The sequence below is a fragment of the Trichoderma citrinoviride genome (genome assembly GCF_003025115.1).
Source record: "Trichoderma citrinoviride strain TUCIM 6016 unplaced genomic scaffold BBK36scaffold_5, whole genome shotgun sequence".
NCBI lineage: Eukaryota > Fungi > Ascomycota > Sordariomycetes > Hypocreales > Hypocreaceae > Trichoderma > Trichoderma citrinoviride.
In genome coordinates this window covers 1,570,237-1,589,444 of record NW_020194713.1, presented here as the reverse complement: position 1 = coordinate 1,589,444, position 19,208 = coordinate 1,570,237, and the positions used below count along the sequence as shown (strand labels likewise).

Genomic DNA, 19,208 nt, shown 5'->3' with positions numbered 1-19,208 from the left:
GAGCGGACAGAAGATGAAAAGAGAAAACGAGAACCATTTCATTAATATCGGGGAATCTACGGGGAAGGCAAAGGATGTCATGTTCTCTTCTTTCTCTTTTGCGAAACGTTGTATATAACATGGTAGCGAAAGAGAAGGAGACGGAAAGTCATGAACGGAGGGGGGATATTATACCTTGGGGACTAATGTTTGGACACGGGAGTTTACTTGTCTTTTTGCTGTTATTTACTTTTAGAGATCGACATATGATGGAGATCACGCAATATACCTTTCTACATGCCTTGAGCCATGGAATATACCTTGGTATTATGCTTGCGAATTGTTTCGTCTCGTGCTTCGCTGCCTTGACCCGGTCTCGATTCCAGTCGCTGTCTTGTCCTGGTCTTGTTATGAGATCGACAGTCTCATATTACTCATTGTATTGTTGGGATCGTAGATTGTTATTTGTACTGTCTGGTATACGATTGTAGAAAAAACGCCTGTCAAAGTCCAAAGTGATGCCGTATATAAAGGAAAACACGCCACGGAAACCAAATCATCGCTGCTGCGCCCACTTCTTCGAATTCATCACCCACAGCGCCGGCGCCTCGCCCTCCCCTGTATAGACGTAGCTCAGATACAGCGCATACCGGAACAGCGCCTGCCGCAGCACGTCCTCGGTCAGCTCGTCCATGCCAATGCTCCTCCCAAAGTTCTCCGCCGTGATCTTGTCCCCTTCGGTGTACATGGTGATGTCCGAGCCTGCGTCGCTGTCCTCGGCGTCGCTCCACGCGCCGCTGCTATCTGCTGAGGACGCCAATGACGAAGATAGTGATACGGAGGAGGAGGAAATGGAACCGCGGGCTGCTGCTATACAAGAAGGGAACGAGAAAGGAACGGAAGGTGATCTAGACGGAGCAGGAGACGCCGCCGCCTCCTCAGCCCCCCGCAAGGCAGCGCGCATCGCAGAGAGGAAGCTCTCCGGGACGGGAAGCCCGCGCGGGACGGAGCATCCGGGGGACCAGATGGCCTTGGGGCGGCGGTTGAGGTCGGAGGCGAGGCGCTCGATGGTGAGCTGGGCGACGGCCGGGTCGACGAAGGAGGCGAGGGTGGAGAATGTGGGCTTTGCGAGGGCGGCGTTGAAGGCGTGGCAGGTGAGGCGGGCGGAGGGGAGGTCGTGCCGGGGGAGGTGGGTGAGGATTAGGGTGATGAGCTCGAAGGGCAGGGAGTCCATTTTGAAGATGAGATGGGGTTGTTTATTGAGGTGATGCTGATTGTGGGCGATATTGTCGAGATGAGAAGAGGAGGGCTGTTTGTCTCGAGTGTGTCGTTGGAAATGGCTGGAAGGGTATCGTGAATCAAGGAGTCAATGGTGTGATGATGTGTCGTCCATATAAGGCCGCGATCTCACGATGACCAGCTCCAACTCTATTGAGACATAAGAAGCAAGCTGCCAAAACAAAGCATCCGACAGAACGGATAGAACAGAAGCGGCCCCCGGGGTCGGAGATTTATATACCACATCTGTATACTACTAGTACTACTGACCTCCCCCCTTGCCGCCACCTCTCGTGAGCCTCACCCTCAAGGTTCACGGACTCCCTTCACGCGTGGCCGTGCTTACTCTCCGCCCCTAGCAAGCCCCCCCTCAGCCCAACGAAACAACCACCAACCAAAACAAACCAACGCAGCACCGCTGCCGGGAGTCGGGATCCGATGCAGATCCAGTTCATAGCCAAATCCTGGCTCTTGGCTCTCTGATTCCACACACGCCCCTCTATTGTCCTCTTTGGTACTACATGCGGAGTGCCGTAAAACGCAATGATATTGTTACGCTTGTTGCCTCCCCTGACTGAGACAAGCCACAGTTCCTGACGTGAGATGCAAAAGGCGCTTTTTTTTACTACCTTGGCCCGACTACTAACATTCATTGATGCCAGCTATGAACAGCTAATTACTGTACTTTGAAAAGCAATTACTCATGTCCTCCCACTCGGATAGGCTGACTCAACGTATCCGAAGTGTCTGGGGCCGCAAAGGCCGCTCCATTCCATTGGCGACACCTGATGGCAAGTCTGCCGTTAGGGCTGACATGATGTGCAAAAAAAGGGTGAATTGGGACACAAATGCAAATGAGCCGAGGAGGAATTAACGCTGCTTGGCTTTTTTAGTTTTCTTAGTTTCCGAGGTAGAATAAACGATGGCTGACTTGATGATTAGGTAGCCTCAACTAAGCGTCTCTGACCGAGAGAGGGAGAGGGAGAGAGGCGTTTTGGCATATTGTACCTATGCGGTGCCTTTTGGTCTGAATGTCTGGGGGATGGGGAGAGGATAAGAAAAGAAAAAAAAAAGGCTGAGATGCATCTTCCCTGCTACAGGCACCGAATAGGAATAGTTGACATGCAGATCCCACGAGGAGAGCAAAAGCAGGGGCGTGCCATTGGGACAAGCTGGGGAAAACGGGGATGCGAGTTGGGCTGTGTTTGTTGCTTCCCCCCAAGATCGTGTGATTCGATGCCCGTCAGGTGGGATGAAGGGGGAACAACGCCACTCTCTTCTTTACTCGACCAATACTATGTAATTCCAAGCGGAATCCCACATCATTCCAAATTCAAAGCAACTTTTTGCTAGTAGTAACAATACCTAAGATAAGCCAGCAGGTTTTGAGTCTAACCAAGCAGATTTGCCCCTAGGCAGCACCGGCTCTCGGACAAGAAGCGCATGTGGCTTGGACAAAGATGGATAAGGATGAAGCTAAGCATTTCCTCACATGGGATAACGAACACAGGTACACACACAAGTTCCCCCTCCCTCCCTCCATTTGTCCCCCCAAATCCGGAAAGTATGGGCGAATTTCGGGATGTGGGAAAGAAAGATGGCATCAACTTTGGGGGAAGTTTGAGTGCTCTTTGGTGTTGCGAATAGCCTATGCGAACTTGTGATGGCGGTTGCTGCGTGGCAATGACTCGTTGCTCGTATGTTTGTTTGTTTGTTTGTTTGTTTGTTTTTTTTTTTTTTTTGGCTGATGGGCGAAGGGGGATTGCACGTGAATTTGGGTGATGGAGGATCGTGCAGTTGGTTCAGTGCACATGCAAGACATGCTTGGATACGTGGCAGTTCGAATATATCAGGCTTCAGACGACCGCACATCGATGTTACCAACCAAACAGGACATACGTAACTGGAAGAACGCAAAAGCCCAGCGATAAGGGCTCGGCCATCACCGCGTCTCTTGACTCGAGGTCAAGCTGCTTTGCAGCAATGCTCAATACTACATAGCAACCCCAGAAAACGATGGGGATCCACCACTCCGCAAGCAGGCCACTTTTGGAATCGTGTGTTGGGGGGGGGGGGGGGGTAGGGGGGGGGGGGGGGGGGGGGGGGGGGGGGGGGGGGGGGGGGGGCACACTGGTGAGGAGGTTCGGCAACTATCGCGTCCAACAGGTGGTTCGCCGGCTCATCTTGTTAGTAGCTGATGAGCGCTGCTGGATGGCTGGTTCGTTGTTGAGGCTTTGGTGTGAATCCCATTGTCCTGAGATGGCGTGCGTCGTGGGTGTGGGAATACCACCCCAGATCGGGTATGGGAAAGACGGGTGACACTCCAAAGGCTCAACTTTTTTGTAGCAATCAGTCTGTAACAGTGACATGTCTCGATAGTGCTCTGTTGGAATTGCCGTGCTAATCAAGTTGCTCAAACGGCACAGGTGGAGAGAGAGTTGTATTGATTCATCATGGAAAAGGCAAAATCATCACAGGGTAGCCGGCGGCATGCTAACTCTCAAGACTCAATGATCATCGAGGACTTTAGATATATAGACTCAATGTCTTCTATTCTATCTCAATCGCAGCTTAACATCCATGCCAGCCTACTCAATCCCCTCCGTCTCCTGTCGCCACCACTCCTGCATCAACCTCATCCTCTCCGTCCTCTCCCTCGCCATCTCCCTCCCAACATCCGTCTTCATGAACCCCTCCAGCTTCAACAGCTTCTGATCAAAATGCCCAATCGAATCATCCAACGCCCTCCCCTTGGCTCCCCCAAACGTAAACGCCCGGCCAATGCCCACCGCCCCGATCGCGTCCAGCCGATCCGCGTCCTGCACAACCGCCAGCTCCGGATGTTCTTTGATGAGCTCCCTCACGCGCGCCAAGTCCTTCATCTCGCTCGTGTAGCTCACCCCCAAGCATATCGCCTGGATCTTCTGCGCCAGCTCCTCCGACGCCCCGAGGGAGAGCAGCGTCGTGTACACCATGCGCAGGCCGTCCTCGCCGGGCTTGAGGTACTTCCTGTCGCCGACGTCGTGCAGCAGCGCCGCGAGGGTGACGATGTCACGGTTCGTGTTGGGGACGCTGGGCTGGATGGCCTGGGCGAGGTGCACCACGCGCTTGATGTGGCTGTAGTCGTGGGAAGGGTCATAGTTGGACATGTAGACCTTGATGTAGTCGGTCACTTTGGCAACGAGTGCCAGGTCCACGGTGAGGGGAGAAGAGCTCATGGTTGACACCTTTTGGGGGGGGGGGGGGGGGGGGGGGGGGGGGGGGGGGGGGGTGTGGGGGTGGGGGGGGGGGGGGGGGGGGGGGGGGGGTCGTGAGGAACTTGGAGAGGAACGTGTCTTTGTTTCTTTGTTCTTAGAGTTGGAGTTATGATAACAGGATGTCTCTTGAGCCAAGTTTGTTTCTTCCTGCTTGCCAATACGCGCCCAATTCACCAGCCTGGCGACCTATCAAATTTGCCCAGTCTGTCAAATCTATGTTAGAAAAGAAACTCCCAACTCTGGATCAATGGACGGGAAACCGCTGCGTTAAATATTACATCTGAGGCTGGTGGTGGTCTTGGAATCCTGCCTTGTCTGGCGTCGCCGAGAGGAACCAGAGCGAGAAGAGACCACAGGACAAGACGGAGAGTGACTCAGTCGGCCAAAGCTCACGTGACCTGACGCTTTCGCGCGTTAATTGTTCACGTATCGGGTGAATTTGCTGACCAGACCACAGTGACAATCTTCACTCATCATCCATCTGGTGAACTCAAGCTGCATCACCCCCGTGAACCCCAAACCGTGCAGAAATCCTCACCTCTTCGACTGCGGGACCATCCACGGGTCAACTCCGGCCAATCCCACAGCCCCGCTTGCCATGCTCCATCCACCAATCATGCTCCGCGTCACTGATAACAACAACGGTGGAGAAGCTGTGCACCCTTGCTCCTTCCCTCTCCCCTCTCCATGTCACCAACCCCAAGCCCGTCTTGACTCTAGCGCGCCAAGACCTGGTGAAAGCCAAACACATTTGTACCTCGTACCCTTTGTCTTGACTCGAGATTCCCGTCATGATGGCCACTGTTTCGACCGCAGGCGTGGATTTTCGCGATCTGCTGCGCTCCGGCCAGTTCTCGGATCTGACCGTCGTCTGCCGGGGCACCGAGTTCAAGCTGCACAAGGTCATCGCGTGCCTGCAGTCGCCCGTCTTTCTCGCTGCTGTGAACAGCGACTTTAAGGTAAGTATAGCGGAAAGAGGGTGTGTGAATCCCGGCAAATCAGAGGGAGAAGAACGCTGATGGATGGTGTGTGGATACAGGAGGGCCGCACCGGCGTGATAAAAATAGATCAGTTCGATGCCGAGACTGTGCGACGCCTGGTCGAGTTTCTCTACACGGGAGACTATGACCGCATGCCTCAGGAGCCTCAGCCGGTGCAGGAGAAGACTCAAGGTTCGTCGTCGTAGACAGTACCCGGCCATATGACGAGGTCGTCCCAGGCACATTTACTGACTTGAAATGCCCTCTCAGGAGCTCTGACCACGGACGCAGACACTCCAGGCACCGTGCTTCATGTGCGTGTCAATGCCATCGCGGATTACTACGGCGTCAAGGCCCTCGGCCACCTCGCCAGCCAAAAAATCCAGCAGGCGTTCCGGGACAAGTGGGATCCCAAGGCCTTCATGATCACCGCCAAGGAGGCCCTCAGCGCCACTGGCGACAAGACGCTGCACGACTCCATGGCGCGCATCGCAGCCCAAAACATGACGGACCTGGTCGGATGCCCCGAGTTGACCGACCTCGTTGGCGACTTTGCTGCCCAAGTCCTGCGTCACCAAGGCCAGAAGCAGGCTGAGCTCGTTGCCAAGCGCCAGTACGCCGAGGCTGGAACTGCTCGCGTCATGGAGAAGTTTGGCAAGATCATTGCGGAAATCAACAAGAGGGAGTACTGCCGGAACGTTACTTGTGCAGAGGCCTCTTTTGGCTGCAACATCGAGCAGGTTGATAGCCCTATCGGCGAGCCCACCTACATCCTCCGCTGTTCCTACTGTCGATGTAGGCACTACATAGCCACCTCATCTGAGCAGATGGAAGATGGGTATGGCCTCGTCATGCTCAAGCTATGAGCTGAGATTCAGAAGTGATACTCACAGTTGTTCTCCGCAGGCTTTGATATGGCAGGCTTTTGCCGCCGGCGCTAGGGATAGGTTAAGTTATGCGAAATGCGTCCGATTCAGAAGGACGACGGCAATTGAATGACAAAGGGAAATTGATCCTCACACTGCGTACTTTGTACTTCATACCTCATCCCTCTAGGCAGGAGACACAGGAGGGAAAATATTGATGCAAGGGAGACGGCAGAGGAGCATAAGACACCAAAGGGGAGCCACTTCAGTTGACCGTCTGGCGGCCACCATAACGGGCCGCAGAAGGATTCGGTGATGTCTGTCTCTCTGCGAGTACAACTTCGTACAGTAGGACTTGGTGTGCGGAGTCCTTCACCCGCATCGTGACCTTGCACTTGTACGCAAGGTAGGTAAGTAGGCAAGTAGGGTAACCGTGAGGTGTATACTGAAAGCGCCGTCAAGGGCAACTGAGCGTTTCTTGCGGCGGGCCATGATGGCAGAAAGATGCGACGGAGGACATGGGAGCGTGAGAAACAATCCTCCTTCTTCCATGGCATCGAGCGAATCAACACCGTCAGTACATCGTATCACGCTTACACGTTGGTCGCTTCTGCTGCGGCCGCGACGGGGAGATGCGGATGATGCCGTGGTTGGGTCATTAACCGGCCGCGTCAAGGTCCGTCTGAAGGCCGAGCCACGAGGTGGAAGAACAATGCAATGCCTGTCGCTGCTTTTACCGGCGTTGATGACGGAGTGTGATGTGACAAGGTGCGGCTGGAGACAAGGATGGGCGATAGTTGGGATTTGTAGATATATGCTATTATCGAGGTTATGCCGATATAGTGACTTGTTGCACCTTCAAGCGTAACTTTGGTAGGCCGAGATTCAGCCGGCCCTGGACCTGGTGGGGCGGTCTGCTCTTCGTGTGGCATTGGATTCTCGTCACGAATCTTTCAGCCTTGCGATAGCGTGCCTCCTGCCACAAACCATCTACACCTTCGACGCCAGCAGACAAGATGAGCTTCGTGCCGGTGAACCCTCGGCCTATGCTGCAGGATCTTGTCGACAAGACGGTCCTCGTGCGCCTGAAGTGGGGAGAGACGGAGTACAAGGGGAGACTGGTGGTGAGTCGAGCTCGAGCTTTGGGACAAGGCAATTGTCTGCCCTGGGAAGATGCTAACTGCGCGTTTGGTGTCTCTCTAGTCCATCGACAGCTACATGAACCTCCAGCTGGCCAACACCGAGGAGTACCTGAACGAGAAGCTGACGGGCGAGCTGGGCCAAGTTCTGATCAGGTAGGACGCTGCTGCAGCGGCGGCACGCGAAACCGCTTGTCTGTCTCGAGTTTGTCTGTTGACGTGCTGATGATGACAATCCAGGTGTAACAACGTGCTGTATATTCGCGGAGCCGACCAAAAGGACAGCAGTGCGGACGTGAAGATGGAGGGTTGAAGAGGATATACCTTGAAAATGAAGAAGAGCATACTCAAGGCGTTGAGGGCTGATTTGTTGCTTGGAGTGAGGGAACGGGACACTGTACAGAATATCACACGGGCATCATATGTCAGGGATTCACGCTGGAAACCTGATGGAGCGAACCAAAAATCTGGGCTCGATGTCGACACCTTCAACCGAGAGGATGATATACCAGGCGTATGCCATACGAGATAGAGCCGCGATACCGAAGGCGACACCTCTCGATTATTAGCCATTGATCAATCAGCATCCGTTGTTTTCTCAGCTCTTGTCGCTCGTGGAGAACTGGACCCTTGGAAGGCTCGGTTCTTGGTCAAAGATGCCGAGGCTTGCAAGCTTGTTCGCGTTGACTGCTAATGCTGGAATCGGGGAGCTCTCTGTGAGACCGGAGACATATTGCCAGCAGATGAGTCCATCTCTTAAGCTGCCCATCGACCAACGGGGAATCTACAACATACATACGACATCGACTCTTATCAGCTTTGTCGACGCTCCTCTGATGGTCCACCTTGTCCAATACGACTTGAACATGGCATACTTGCGAACCGCTGGTTAGGTGCATATTCGCCAACTCCCTCGTCCATATCCTTGTACGAATGTATGACCAAGTGAAGCCTTGCCACTCTCCGCGCCTCCACCGACATTGTGTGATCAAAAAGCAGCGCTGCAGCTCTAGCCTTGATCCAGCCCGGTTTGTTTGTTTGTTTCTTTCGCCTATATGCACCTGTCGGCTGGGCCAGATACCACGTCGGTCCACCCGCAAGCGCTCCGGCGAATCACGGCCAGCTCGGCCTCTCCCTCAAAGGACCTCAAAGGGAACTAACGGATGCTAGAGGACGCAATTACGGCTTGCAATCAGGCCATGAGCCAGTCAAGAGCACGAAGAGGCCCCGCGGCCTTGGTCTGCAGGTGACGAGTCCTGCTGGCGGCAGTCCAATCAAGCGCCGCAGCTAGACGCCGGCGGCGCTGTGGATGGTGGATGGGCGCCCCTCAGGTGGTTAACCGCCCGACCCCTGTCTGGTGAGCGAGGTGCATGCAGAAGCGGCCTTGGTGTGTGACTTTGCCGCGTTATTGGCCCGCTGGCAAGGGCAGATCCAGGCAAAGCAGGTTGAAGAGGTTGCAGCTCTGGATCAGGTTCCAGACATGGGCCGCACACGGTTGGACCAAGTCGGCCGTCATCGCGGGCCTCTTGCTGGGCTTCGCAAAACGTATATCAAGGCGACCAACACCCGTCCATCTCGACTTCTTCTTTTCTGCTCCTCAGCAAGTTCTGCCAACCTCAAATCCACCTTTCTGTTTTCCCCCCTCCCCTTGTTTGTTTTTTGTTTGTTCTGGAGCTGGTCTCCCCTTTTACCCTTCTAATACCATATCTCGTCTTCACTTACACAAACCACTTCACCTGTCAACTACACCATCAAACATCTCAGTTGCCGGTCAGCTTGAGACGAGATAATTTTTTACACTGAACCATTATTTTTTTGCATTTACACACTCATCACGACATTCTAATTGATACCCCCCTGCCTAATAACAGAATTGTGGATTTTACTTGCTCGCTGGCGATCAACACCAAATTTTACCAATCTTTGCTCAAAGAATCACTCAACCTTCAAAGCATCTCCCTAATCACAACATCTTAATTCACACTAATCAACATGTCTGCTGTTCAACTGTCATTCTCTCTCCGCGTCTCCTCCGGCGTCAAGACCGTCCACCTGCTCGGCTCTTGGGACAACTACGTCGGCCAGCTCCCCCTTGCCAAGGACAAGACCTCCAAGTCCGGCACCTGGAAGGGCACCTTCAGATTCCAGAACTCGACCCTCGAGGCTGGCAAGCGATACTGGTACTACTACATCATCGACGGCTACCACATCGCCCACAACCCCTCTGTTGAGTCCACCACCGAGCCCACCACCGGCCGCGAGCTCAACATCCTCGACGTCACCGAGGACCACAAGTCAAGCAGCAAGAGCTCCTCCAGGCACTCCTCGTCCAAGGACAAGTCCTCCCGCCACCGTGCTTCCCTCACCGTCGACATCCCCAAGGGCCGACCCCTGTCCGTCTCCCAGATCAAGGCCCCCAAGCCCATGTCCCCGCACGCTACTAAGCACATCCTCGAGTCTGACTACTACGGCAACGAGGAGCTCGAGGAGCTCACTGCCCGCTTCGGCAGCACCGGCCTCGACGAGGACGTCCTCACCGACTTCAGCACCTCTCCCGTCTCGTCCAACGGCTCCAGCCTCTCGTACCGCTCCGACAGCTCCTCGCCCAGCTCCTCGCTCTCCGGCTACAGCACCCCCAGCTCCGACTGCAGCTCCTGCACCTGCGAGCGCTACGGAATCACCCGCAAGGGCGAGCGTGTCAAGATCGACTGCGGCGGCGCCCGATGCGGCTACGAGGACAGCTCCTCCTGCGCCAGCGACGTCAGCGACGACGAGGAGTACGACTACGAGGTTTCTCCCCATGCTTCCCGCCGCAACGGAATCATTGTTGGTTGAGAGACTCTATGGACCATGCTTGATGATAATGACGATATGAGGAGGCCGTTCTGGAGAGAACGTCGCCGAGACATGTTTATTCCCCCACGACGGTTCGGGCGGGTTGCATCATGATCCTGCAACGCCTGCTTCCGTCCGTGTGAAAAACACACATTAATGTTGTTGTGTGGTAATGTATATACAAGCACATTCCCTTTGCTTCTATATCATCCTTCCCCACCGCGTCCCCCCCCCAGAGCTGATGGCAGCACGCAAGCTGGTCTTGGATGCTGTGATTGCTCACGGGGTGGGTGGATGCGTGTGATGACCATTGGGTCGATGCTGCGGCCCCTCGCGAGTGGTCCCTCCCACTGCGCGAGTAAGTTGATTCTTGAGCCTCCTTTGCAAAGAGTTTGGGCACGGGGCGGTACCTGTCTCTGTCCTTCTCTTTGCTTTTTCAGCCAAGACCGGAGTGTCCTCTCCCTCTCTCTCTCGTAGAAGATACAGAGGATGGAGAGGATGTCCAGCTCCGCCAACGTCAAGACGATGGATGTGGCTCCGGATCAGGTTATGTCAAATGGTCCGGTTTGCTAGCCATCAAAAAGAGTTTTTGTGGATGAGGGGGATGAATTTGGCAGATGGTTAAGGAATACTGCCGTTGTTAGATACCAAGCCAGATGACTTTTGAATCTACGGTTCTGACTGATTGAGGAATGAAACTTGAACTCTCTCTCCTGATGTCGTGATGTTTGCTGTAGATCTGTCGCCATTCGTCATTTGTGTTGCTGATTACGTAGGGAGATGTGAAGTTTGACATGACGGAGGTTGGCCTCTATGTAACCCAACCCTTGTCGAAGTCTCCGATGTAAGAATTGAGATAAGGCCATGAAGCACAAATGCTAAAGTTTCTGTGTTCCAACAAAGGCGGGGGGAGAGGTCTGGTCGCCTCGGTTAAGATTTCTCTACGTACGTACAATCACTAAGATCCGCTTTTCCACTCTCTCGTTCCCAAATGTGAGTTGGGGGTGGCTCTCGTTGGCCCTCATTGCAGCCGGAACTCTAGGCGAGTTCCTGTTTCTAGAATGGTTCTTTTGCGGCAAGGTTCAAGAAAAGAGAAAACGCCAAAACAGCCATTTCCGGGTCGTGGCTGAAGGTTATTTTGTAGGTTATTCTTGCTTTACGCGCGGTTCAAGTATTGACATGACGAGATGAAGAAAAGAACGAGTATGCTGGGCTTCACATCAAAGGAGGCGGATGATTGCCCTGATGAGGAGGGAAGCATGTCGGTAACCCAGCTTCTGTTCGTGTTCTTGACAGTTGTCAAGCTTTCATGAATCATGCCCGTATGTAGGCAAAAAGGTAGTTAGACGATGGCTCTTCTCGACAAACTGCGCCCCCCCCCCCCCCTTCGGGTTACTGTCCTCCCGATTTGACTTCTGGATCGCTTCGTGCCAGAATTGGCCGTGATTCAGTATCCGGTTAGATCAATTCCTGTGTCGCCATGACTCCGTGGCTTCCCTACCGAAAAGCCTCCAAGAGTCACGGCAAATAGGTTCAGCCCCAAGGAAGCATATCCATCTTCTAACCACATGAAGTTGCCGCTTGAGCTTTCTCTCCGAGAATGCCGCGCAAACAACCCTTTCAACGTAAAGAAGTGCAGCCTCTCAACAGAAGTGCAGCCTCTCAACAGAAGTGTAGCCTCTCAACTCTTGGGTATAATAACCTCTTGATCTCCCCCTCCCTGCCATCCCCTTCTGCCCCTTTCCATTCTCTCCTGCTCCTTACCCTCCATCTACATTGTTTGCTCGGATCCTCCATCCTCTTGTACCATATATCCACCATGTCAGACAGACAATCACGGTACAAGAGTCCAATGGAGCAGCACACAAGGGAGCGGAAGAGAGGAGAACCTCAAGCAGCTCCGGCGACATCTTCGGAGTGCCGTCGGGGAGAAGATAAAGGCGCCCCTGCGCGCGTCCGGGCCAAGGAGACAGACCTTGGCAATGACAACGGGAACGAGGGCAAAGGAAACCTGATTGCGTGAGTCCCACTCTCCTTTCCTCCGTGCTTGTGGCCTGATAGCTGACGAAGAGGAGCAGCCCGTTTAAAGCCTGGATTGGAGCAGCGGCAAAGCTTGCCGAGGAGGAGGCGTCGCAGGAGAGATGGCTGGCGAGGCTCCAGGCCGGGAGAGCCGCTCTTCAGGCACGATACCTGGGGCATGACAGGCCTCATGGACTCACTGGTGAGTACCCTCTTGATGGCTCAGTTCAGTTGCGTTTTGTTTCCTGCTTGACTCTCTTTGAGCAACTGTGGCATTAGCAAATGTGGAGTGGAACATCGTAACTGATATAGAGAGATGCAGGTCTGGATGAGGAGGCCACTCATTGCTCGATCTCGGAGCTCTCTCAACTGATGGAGGACGTCAGTCTTGAGGACGACGGTCTTCTTGAGTCCGAGTCGACTGATGAGCTGGATGAGGGGAAGAAGAAAGACGAGGACTGGGTTGTCGTCAAGGAGGACTTTGATGTGTTGGTGTTTTTGGACGATGGCTGATGGTGATTCCGGGGCGGATTGTGTTGACGGGTTGCCTTCTTCTTTTTCTGGTTTTTATTTGGATATTCCCAGGGCATTCTATTTATCTGGGTAATTGGTTCAGCAAGCGACATCCTGTACGGCGTCTGGAGTTGAAAATGGGACAGGAACTTTGATACCATGGCAGCCGAATCTTGAGGAGACATGAATGTCATCGTCGTCGGCAAAACCCTTCCGCTAGCCCACGTTGTCATTGATAGCTTTCAAACAATGAAAAGCTGCGGCTGAGTCGAGCTGAACCAGAGAGGCCAGAATCTGACATGTACTGCCAAGGCTGGAAGGCTGCCTCACGCAAGGCAACCAATACTCGCGTAGGATTGCAGCCCATATTGACACTCGTTTAAAGAAGTTGTTAGCGGAAGAGACAGCTGAAAAGGGTTGAAGTAGAAAATAAGACAGAGCAGATATTGAAATCCTACCAACCTTGTACATACGAGTTGCTGCAAGCCCTGTACGAGTAGTTGCGAATCATATCGGTCCTCCCGCTGATGTCGTCGATCCCTTCGTATCCCTGACAAGCCCAGTTGCCCAGGTTTCCCTACCCTTGCCCCGTCACCCTTCCCACCACCTTGACTTCAGCTGCCCACTATCTAGCGAACTAGACTGGATACAGCAGAGCCTCGCCGTCGAGTGGCTCAGGAACGTCCGATTTTTGGAGGAGAGGCTCGCTAACCGTTGGAGAAAGGAGGGGCTTTACACCGAGGACTTTTTGGCAGCCTGCGGCTATTCCGTGTCTCGGTGAGGTTTGAACAGATGGACGGAGAAATCAGAGAAGTCGAGGACGCATGTACATACAGTACACATAAGCCGTAGGAGAGAGAGAAGTGGTCTGGCATCATTGATCTCAGATTGGAAAATTGAGGAGGCAAATCGGCATGCAAGGGAGAGTGATGGATCAAGAGATTCGACCCCGTCCGACACGTCATATTTGAGCCAACAGGCTGTTTCTGGAGTCGACCCAATAAGACAACATGAAGCAAAGATGATGTTACTGCTGCGTCTCTGTGCGATGCCCAGATAGGGCATAAGATTTGGTGTTCAGTTCTTCTTCTCTGTACCGAGTTGTTGTCGTAGTACTGGACGAGCAAGATCCGGCTCGTGAGGTGCAGCACCCGATAGTGGCTACAGGCCCAGCCCAGTGCTGTTAGGCGTGTAGGTGCCCTGTACTACAGGTAGCACATCCACTACTTCCCCTATAGCAATCATCAACAGCGCAGTTCGACTTCAAACTGTAAGGGAACCCAGGACAATAATGTTTCCAGATCCAACTTCACGTTGTCCGATGCTCATGTCCTCATCCTGTCATCGCCGCATCATTCCCTCGTCCTCTCCAAGACAACCCTGAACAAACCGGCTCCAGGGTTGCATCTCAACAATCGCCACGTCGAACCGAGCAGATCATCTCGGCCGACACCGTGATGGTCTTCCAATTGTATCTACAAAGTACTTGTTTCAGCGGGCCATCAGCATCTTCATCCGCAGCGGACCTCGCCTCGTCTCTCCATCTGTCTCTTCCTCTCCTCTCTCCACCAGAGCGCTTTAGAGACCCGCCATCGCTACGAACCGCCCGATTCTACTCTCATACAGTTCTCGGTGTTCCTGGCGGCCTGACGGAGGACATCCCGCCCATTCAGGTGCAGAATAATGCTCTTCGGTAGCCCTGCGACTGCGCAATCGCCGACCTGATAAAAGTGCCGATCGCCTGCGCCAGCCTCCAAGACAACTGACGCCCATCTGCATTTCCGATTGGCGAACGCCGAACAGGGGCCATCCTGGAGCCCGTGGCCACGTCGGGTTGGGAGAGCCTTGCCTGGCAACCTGGACAGGCCGCTGCCGGCTAGCACCATGCCCGTTTGATTGCCGTCCACAGAATGGGGCTTCGCTGGCGGCCTACCAGAGACACTGCCAATGATAAATCGGAGCCGCTTGCTCTATGATTGAGATGGGGGGAAAAAGAAGGAAGAAAGAGGCTGACTGCCATCCATCACCACTCTCGTCCCCCCCATCTTGCTGATAGATTGCCGGTCCTTGCCCCCCGGTTCCTCCCAGCTCGAACCCTGGCCTGTATATGTGCGGTTCCCCCAGCTGGCAATACGGGCTAAATGCGATTCCTGCGTCGTTGCTCGTGGCGGCAGCGTTGTGCAGAATATTACTTGTACAAGTAGAACGCCAACTGAGCTTGTGCGCGGTCGGCTCCTCTTGACCTCTGTTGCAAAACCAGCTGGGCGATTCGACTCGACTCGAACTGCTTGTTGTGCTTTGCTCTCGCATTGCATCGCCTTGTCTAGCAGAATACCGGCAAGATACCCGAGCTCCGGTCTGCTGGCTTCCTCTCGGCGGTGAGAATGTCTTGCCCTCGCGGTGTCTTTGCAGCCTGAGCTTCGTCCCCATCGCCAGCTTTTTGATATGGCTATGCCATGGCACGAGCTCCTTGTGAGGGGCCTTACTCTGGTATGTCATCTCAGCTTTGCTATATACTACTAGTACCCGTCTTTACCGTTTGTGACGTCTGGACACTCGCTTCTGTCTGCAGCATCTGGCGGCGCTGCACCTGAACAGCTGAAGCGGGACGGGGCAGATGGACTATGGGTTTGGGGGCCCATCAAGCCACAACTTGAATCAACGCTGTGTACCGTCTCCTGTTGGCTAACTTGTGGTCTGACTCGCTTCGATATAGCCCAGTGACAATCGAACTGGGTCTGCCCGCGATGGCTCTGAAGGTGGCACTCTCAGCACGTCGAGCGGCAACAAGACAGCGTCTCTGTCCAAACTTGGTGCTACTTTTGCTCCCGTCGGCATATATCTGGGCCTATGCCTGACCTGTTTCATTCTGCTACGAAATCGGTCCAAGCGAGTCTACGCGCCGAAAACCATTCCTAGCCTCCGGTATCCAGAGTAAGGCACCGCTCTCTTCATCTACTGCTTCTCTATGCCCCTGGCCACAAGCCTCTCTGCGCTCTCAACGTCGGACTCGGGTCTGATGCAAGATCTAGGAAACCCATCCCTGAATTGCCCTCCGGCTTGTTCAACTGGATCGTACCCTTCTTCAAGATTCCAGATACCTACCTTCTCAACAATGGCTCCCTTGATGCCTACTTCTTCCTCCGCTATCTCAAGGTTCTACGAAACATTAGCTTCGTCGGCTGCTGTATCGTGTGGCCCATTCTCCTTCCGGTGCACGGCACTGGCGGCAACGATCTTGAACAGCTCGAATTCTTAACCATTGGAAACGTCGCCACTGGTTCTAAAAAGCTATGGGCCCATGCCGTCGTTGCTTGGCTGTTCTTCGGTAAGATGGAGCTCAGCAGTTGTCCCATGGCACCGTTTCTAACGTGCAGTCGCAAGGATTCGTGCTCTTTACCGTCGTTCGAGAGTGCATTTACTTTGTCAACCTGCGCCAGGCGTATCTGTCGTCGCCGTATTACGCCGATCGACTGTCGTCCAAAACAATGCTTCTGCTCTGTATCCCCAAGCCCTATCGCGACGAAGCAAGACTGCGAAAGCTCTATGGTGATTCAGCGAAGCGCATCTTCCTCCCACGCACAAGCAAAGACCTGGCGAATCTGGTTGAGGAGAGAGAGCAGACGGCTCTGCGGCTAGAGAAGGCCGAGATTACTCTCATCAAAAAGGCCAATGCCGCGCGCAACAAATGGCTTAGCAAGCACCCAGAAGCTGGCAATGTGCTCAACAATCCCGGAAAGGAAGCGGAGGAGGCGGCAAAGAGAAACGAGATCGCGATGCTGAGTAGTGCCGAAACTGTCCAACACCCCAAAGGGCCGCTGGAAGTCACCTTGGAGCTTGAGAATCTGAAGAGCTCCATCAGCGTTAAAGCCGGCGACGAGCAAGCTAATCCAGAGCAAGAGGTGGAAATCAACGCCGAGGACTTGGACTATGTGCATCCGTATGGCCTGAGGTCCACCTTGCCGGACGTCAGAGGCTCCGTTGCGGGTGAATGGATCCCAGCTCAGGCTCGGCCATATCATCGACCCATTGGCAACTTTGGACGCCGAATGGATACAATCAAGTGGACTCGAAACCGGCTCAAGGAGCTCAACATCCAGATTTACAAACTGCGGCGCCAAATCAAGAGAGGCGATGCCGAGCCTCTTCCGGCTGCCTTTATCGAGTTTGATACCCAGGAAGCTGCCCATGCCGCACAACAAGTCGTTGTGCATCATTTGCCTCTACAGATGGCCCCCGGTCTGCTTGGGATTCGCCCTGAAGAGGTCATTTGGGAATCTCTGAGAATGAAGTGGTGGGAGCGCATCGTCCGACGCCTGTTTATTCTCTGTGGCATCACCGCCGCCATCATCTTCTGGTCGATTCCCTCGGCTTTCATCGGCGCCGTGTCCAATATGGACTTTTTAACCAAGGAGATTCCGTTCCTTCACTGGCTCGACAAGTTGCCGTCTTTCGTGAAGGGCGTTATTGGCGGTTTCCTTCCGCCATTTGCCTTGTCTGTGCTCATGGCGCTGGTGCCAATCCTGCTGAGGAGTAAGACCCCCTTTCATCAAGCCAAACCTGTCAAGGGAAGATATACTGATCGTTCTATGTAGTTTGCGCCGCCCAAACTGGCATTCCTTCGCTCATCATTGGGGAGCTCTTCACGCAAAATGCATACTTTGCTTTCCAAGTGGTTCAGGTCTTCTTGGTCACCACCATCACCTCGGCTGCCTCGGGTGCACTCCAGGACATTATCCAGGATCCCCTCAGTATCCAGAAACTTCTCGCGCAGAATCTGCCCAAAGCATCCAACTTTTACCTCTCCTACATCTTGATCCAGTGCTTGGCTAGTGGTGGGTCACATTTGCTGCAGGTGTTTTCATTGATTCGCCATCATATTGTTGCAAAGGCTTCCGATGTGCCCAGGACTCGATTGAAAACATGGCGCAACCTTCGGCCCGCTCGCTGGGGTGGCATCTTTCCCGTATTTACAAACATGGGAGTCATTAGTATGTCCCGATGTTGGATCGCCTTACTACGCTGGAACGAAGAAACTGACCATATTCGATAGCACTTTCATATGCTTGCATTGCGCCATTGATTTTGATATTCAGCGCCGGGGGTATGGCGTTCATGGCCATTGTCTGGAAGTACAACCTACTCTACGTCTTCGACACCACAACGGACAGCAAGGGCCTCTTCTATCCGCGAGCATTACAGCAGCTGATCATTGGGCTTTACCTCGCAGAGATCTGTTTGATTGGTCTCTTGATTCTAAACTCTGCGTTCGGGCCCATGGGATGTGTCATTGCCCTCCTTCTTCTGACGGGCCTGATTCACTTCCTACTCAGAGACGCCATCTCGCGCCTCATGTGGAGCCTGCCGCAGACGTTGGCACTGGAAGAGCAAATCCAGCTGGAAGAAAAGGCAAGACTCTCCAACCACGACGATGGAGAAACGCACGGAAACGATGCCGGCGGTGCGGCAGCAAGCTACTTTGATGTAGAACAGGCATTCGGAGAGGAAGAGGTGGACATTGAGGAGATTGACGACGATGATCACCAGGTAGTTGGCAACAGGGCTCTCGAAGGGGCCGCCAGTATCCGGCAAGCCCTGACGGCATGGATGAAGTCGGCTGCTATTGAAAAAGTGAAGACGGGGATGGAAAAGTCGGGGCTCAACGCAATGCTGGCCAAGGTGTTTGCATTCGCAAGGAGCGGAAATGGAGAAGAACCTCCTGGCTTCCTGGTGCGGTGGCTGCACCCAGAAGAGCATGAAGACTTTGTGGCACTGCGCAAGCTGCTTGTCCAGGAAGACCGGCCACCGATTGTGTATACGGATGGCGACAAGTATGCCACCTATCAGCCCCCTGAGCTCTGGACGCCGAAGCCAACTCTCTGGATACCAAGGGACGAGGCTCGAGTGAGCAGACAGGAGGTGGCTCACACCCGGCTCGTGACGCCGATATCCGATCTCGGGGCGACGTTGAGCAAAAATGGGCGGATCACTGTTGATCTTGATGCGGCTCCCTTTGAGGAGACGAGGTTGTTATTGTAGCGAGCGTATTGTGCTTTTCAGCTCAAGCTGTCGAAGCTTTGCTTTCGTGCTAGTATAGTATACCCGGCCTGTTGAATATACGGCCACTACAAAATAAGATCATGATGGACTAATGAAGAATCTCATTTTCCCTCTCCTTAATGAAACTATCCAAAATCATTGTCTTGATGCGTATTCCATGTCTGTAGGTAAGATAGACAGGAGGTCGGCGCCACATCAGCTTATCAGCCACACCCGAGACCAGATCGACCCCACTACGCTACGTTCAAAGCTCCAAAATTTCTTGATCTCAAGCAAACCTCA

The 19,208-nt window shown here is 53.8% G+C and overlaps 7 protein-coding genes across 7 annotated transcripts; 5 read left to right on the top strand and 2 right to left on the bottom strand.

Annotated features, from left to right (window-relative positions):
* Positions 1-535: 535 nt before the first annotated feature.
* BBK36DRAFT_1115709 (hypothetical protein) lies at positions 536-1,213 on the bottom strand (the record flags this gene model as incomplete). The annotated part of the gene is made up of 2 exons (XM_024890159.1): positions 536-749; positions 906-1,213. The coding sequence occupies 2 exons, from the start codon at positions 1,211-1,213 to the stop codon at positions 536-538; spliced, it is 522 nt and encodes a 173-aa protein (XP_024751003.1).
* Positions 1,214-3,845: 2,632 nt separating this feature from the next.
* Positions 3,846-4,475, bottom strand: BBK36DRAFT_1168061 (hypothetical protein; the record flags this gene model as incomplete). Its single annotated transcript, XM_024895125.1, has 1 exon — positions 3,846-4,475. The coding sequence occupies one exon, from the start codon at positions 4,473-4,475 to the stop codon at positions 3,846-3,848; it is 630 nt and encodes a 209-aa protein (XP_024751002.1).
* Positions 4,476-5,308: 833 nt separating this feature from the next.
* BBK36DRAFT_1116811 (hypothetical protein) lies at positions 5,309-6,360 on the top strand (the record flags this gene model as incomplete). Its single annotated transcript, XM_024890279.1, has 3 exons — positions 5,309-5,473; positions 5,554-5,686; positions 5,795-6,360. 3 exons carry the CDS (start codon positions 5,309-5,311, stop codon positions 6,358-6,360), a joined length of 864 nt encoding a protein of 287 aa, XP_024751001.1.
* Positions 6,361-7,376: 1,016 nt separating this feature from the next.
* Positions 7,377-7,812, top strand: BBK36DRAFT_1116270 (small nuclear ribonucleo protein SmF; the record flags this gene model as incomplete). Its single annotated transcript, XM_024890213.1, has 3 exons — positions 7,377-7,484; positions 7,564-7,655; positions 7,740-7,812. The coding sequence occupies 3 exons, from the start codon at positions 7,377-7,379 to the stop codon at positions 7,810-7,812; spliced, it is 273 nt and encodes a 90-aa protein (XP_024751000.1).
* Positions 7,813-9,491: 1,679 nt separating this feature from the next.
* Positions 9,492-10,334, top strand: BBK36DRAFT_1168058 (hypothetical protein; the record flags this gene model as incomplete). Its single annotated transcript, XM_024895124.1, has 1 exon — positions 9,492-10,334. One exon carries the CDS (start codon positions 9,492-9,494, stop codon positions 10,332-10,334), a length of 843 nt encoding a protein of 280 aa, XP_024750999.1.
* Positions 10,335-12,153: 1,819 nt separating this feature from the next.
* On the top strand, positions 12,154-12,866 carry BBK36DRAFT_1197551 (hypothetical protein; the record flags this gene model as incomplete). The annotated part of the gene is made up of 3 exons (XM_024896990.1): positions 12,154-12,353; positions 12,413-12,555; positions 12,676-12,866. 3 exons carry the CDS (start codon positions 12,154-12,156, stop codon positions 12,864-12,866), a joined length of 534 nt encoding a protein of 177 aa, XP_024750998.1.
* Positions 12,867-14,973: 2,107 nt separating this feature from the next.
* On the top strand, positions 14,974-19,018 carry BBK36DRAFT_1197542 (DUF221-domain-containing protein; the record flags this gene model as incomplete). Its single annotated transcript, XM_024896989.1, has 8 exons — positions 14,974-15,060; positions 15,279-15,356; positions 15,583-15,800; positions 15,899-16,194; positions 16,251-17,399; positions 17,462-17,857; positions 17,920-18,785; positions 19,004-19,018. 8 exons carry the CDS (start codon positions 14,974-14,976, stop codon positions 19,016-19,018), a joined length of 3,105 nt encoding a protein of 1,034 aa, XP_024750997.1.
* Positions 19,019-19,208: the final 190 nt, after the last annotated feature.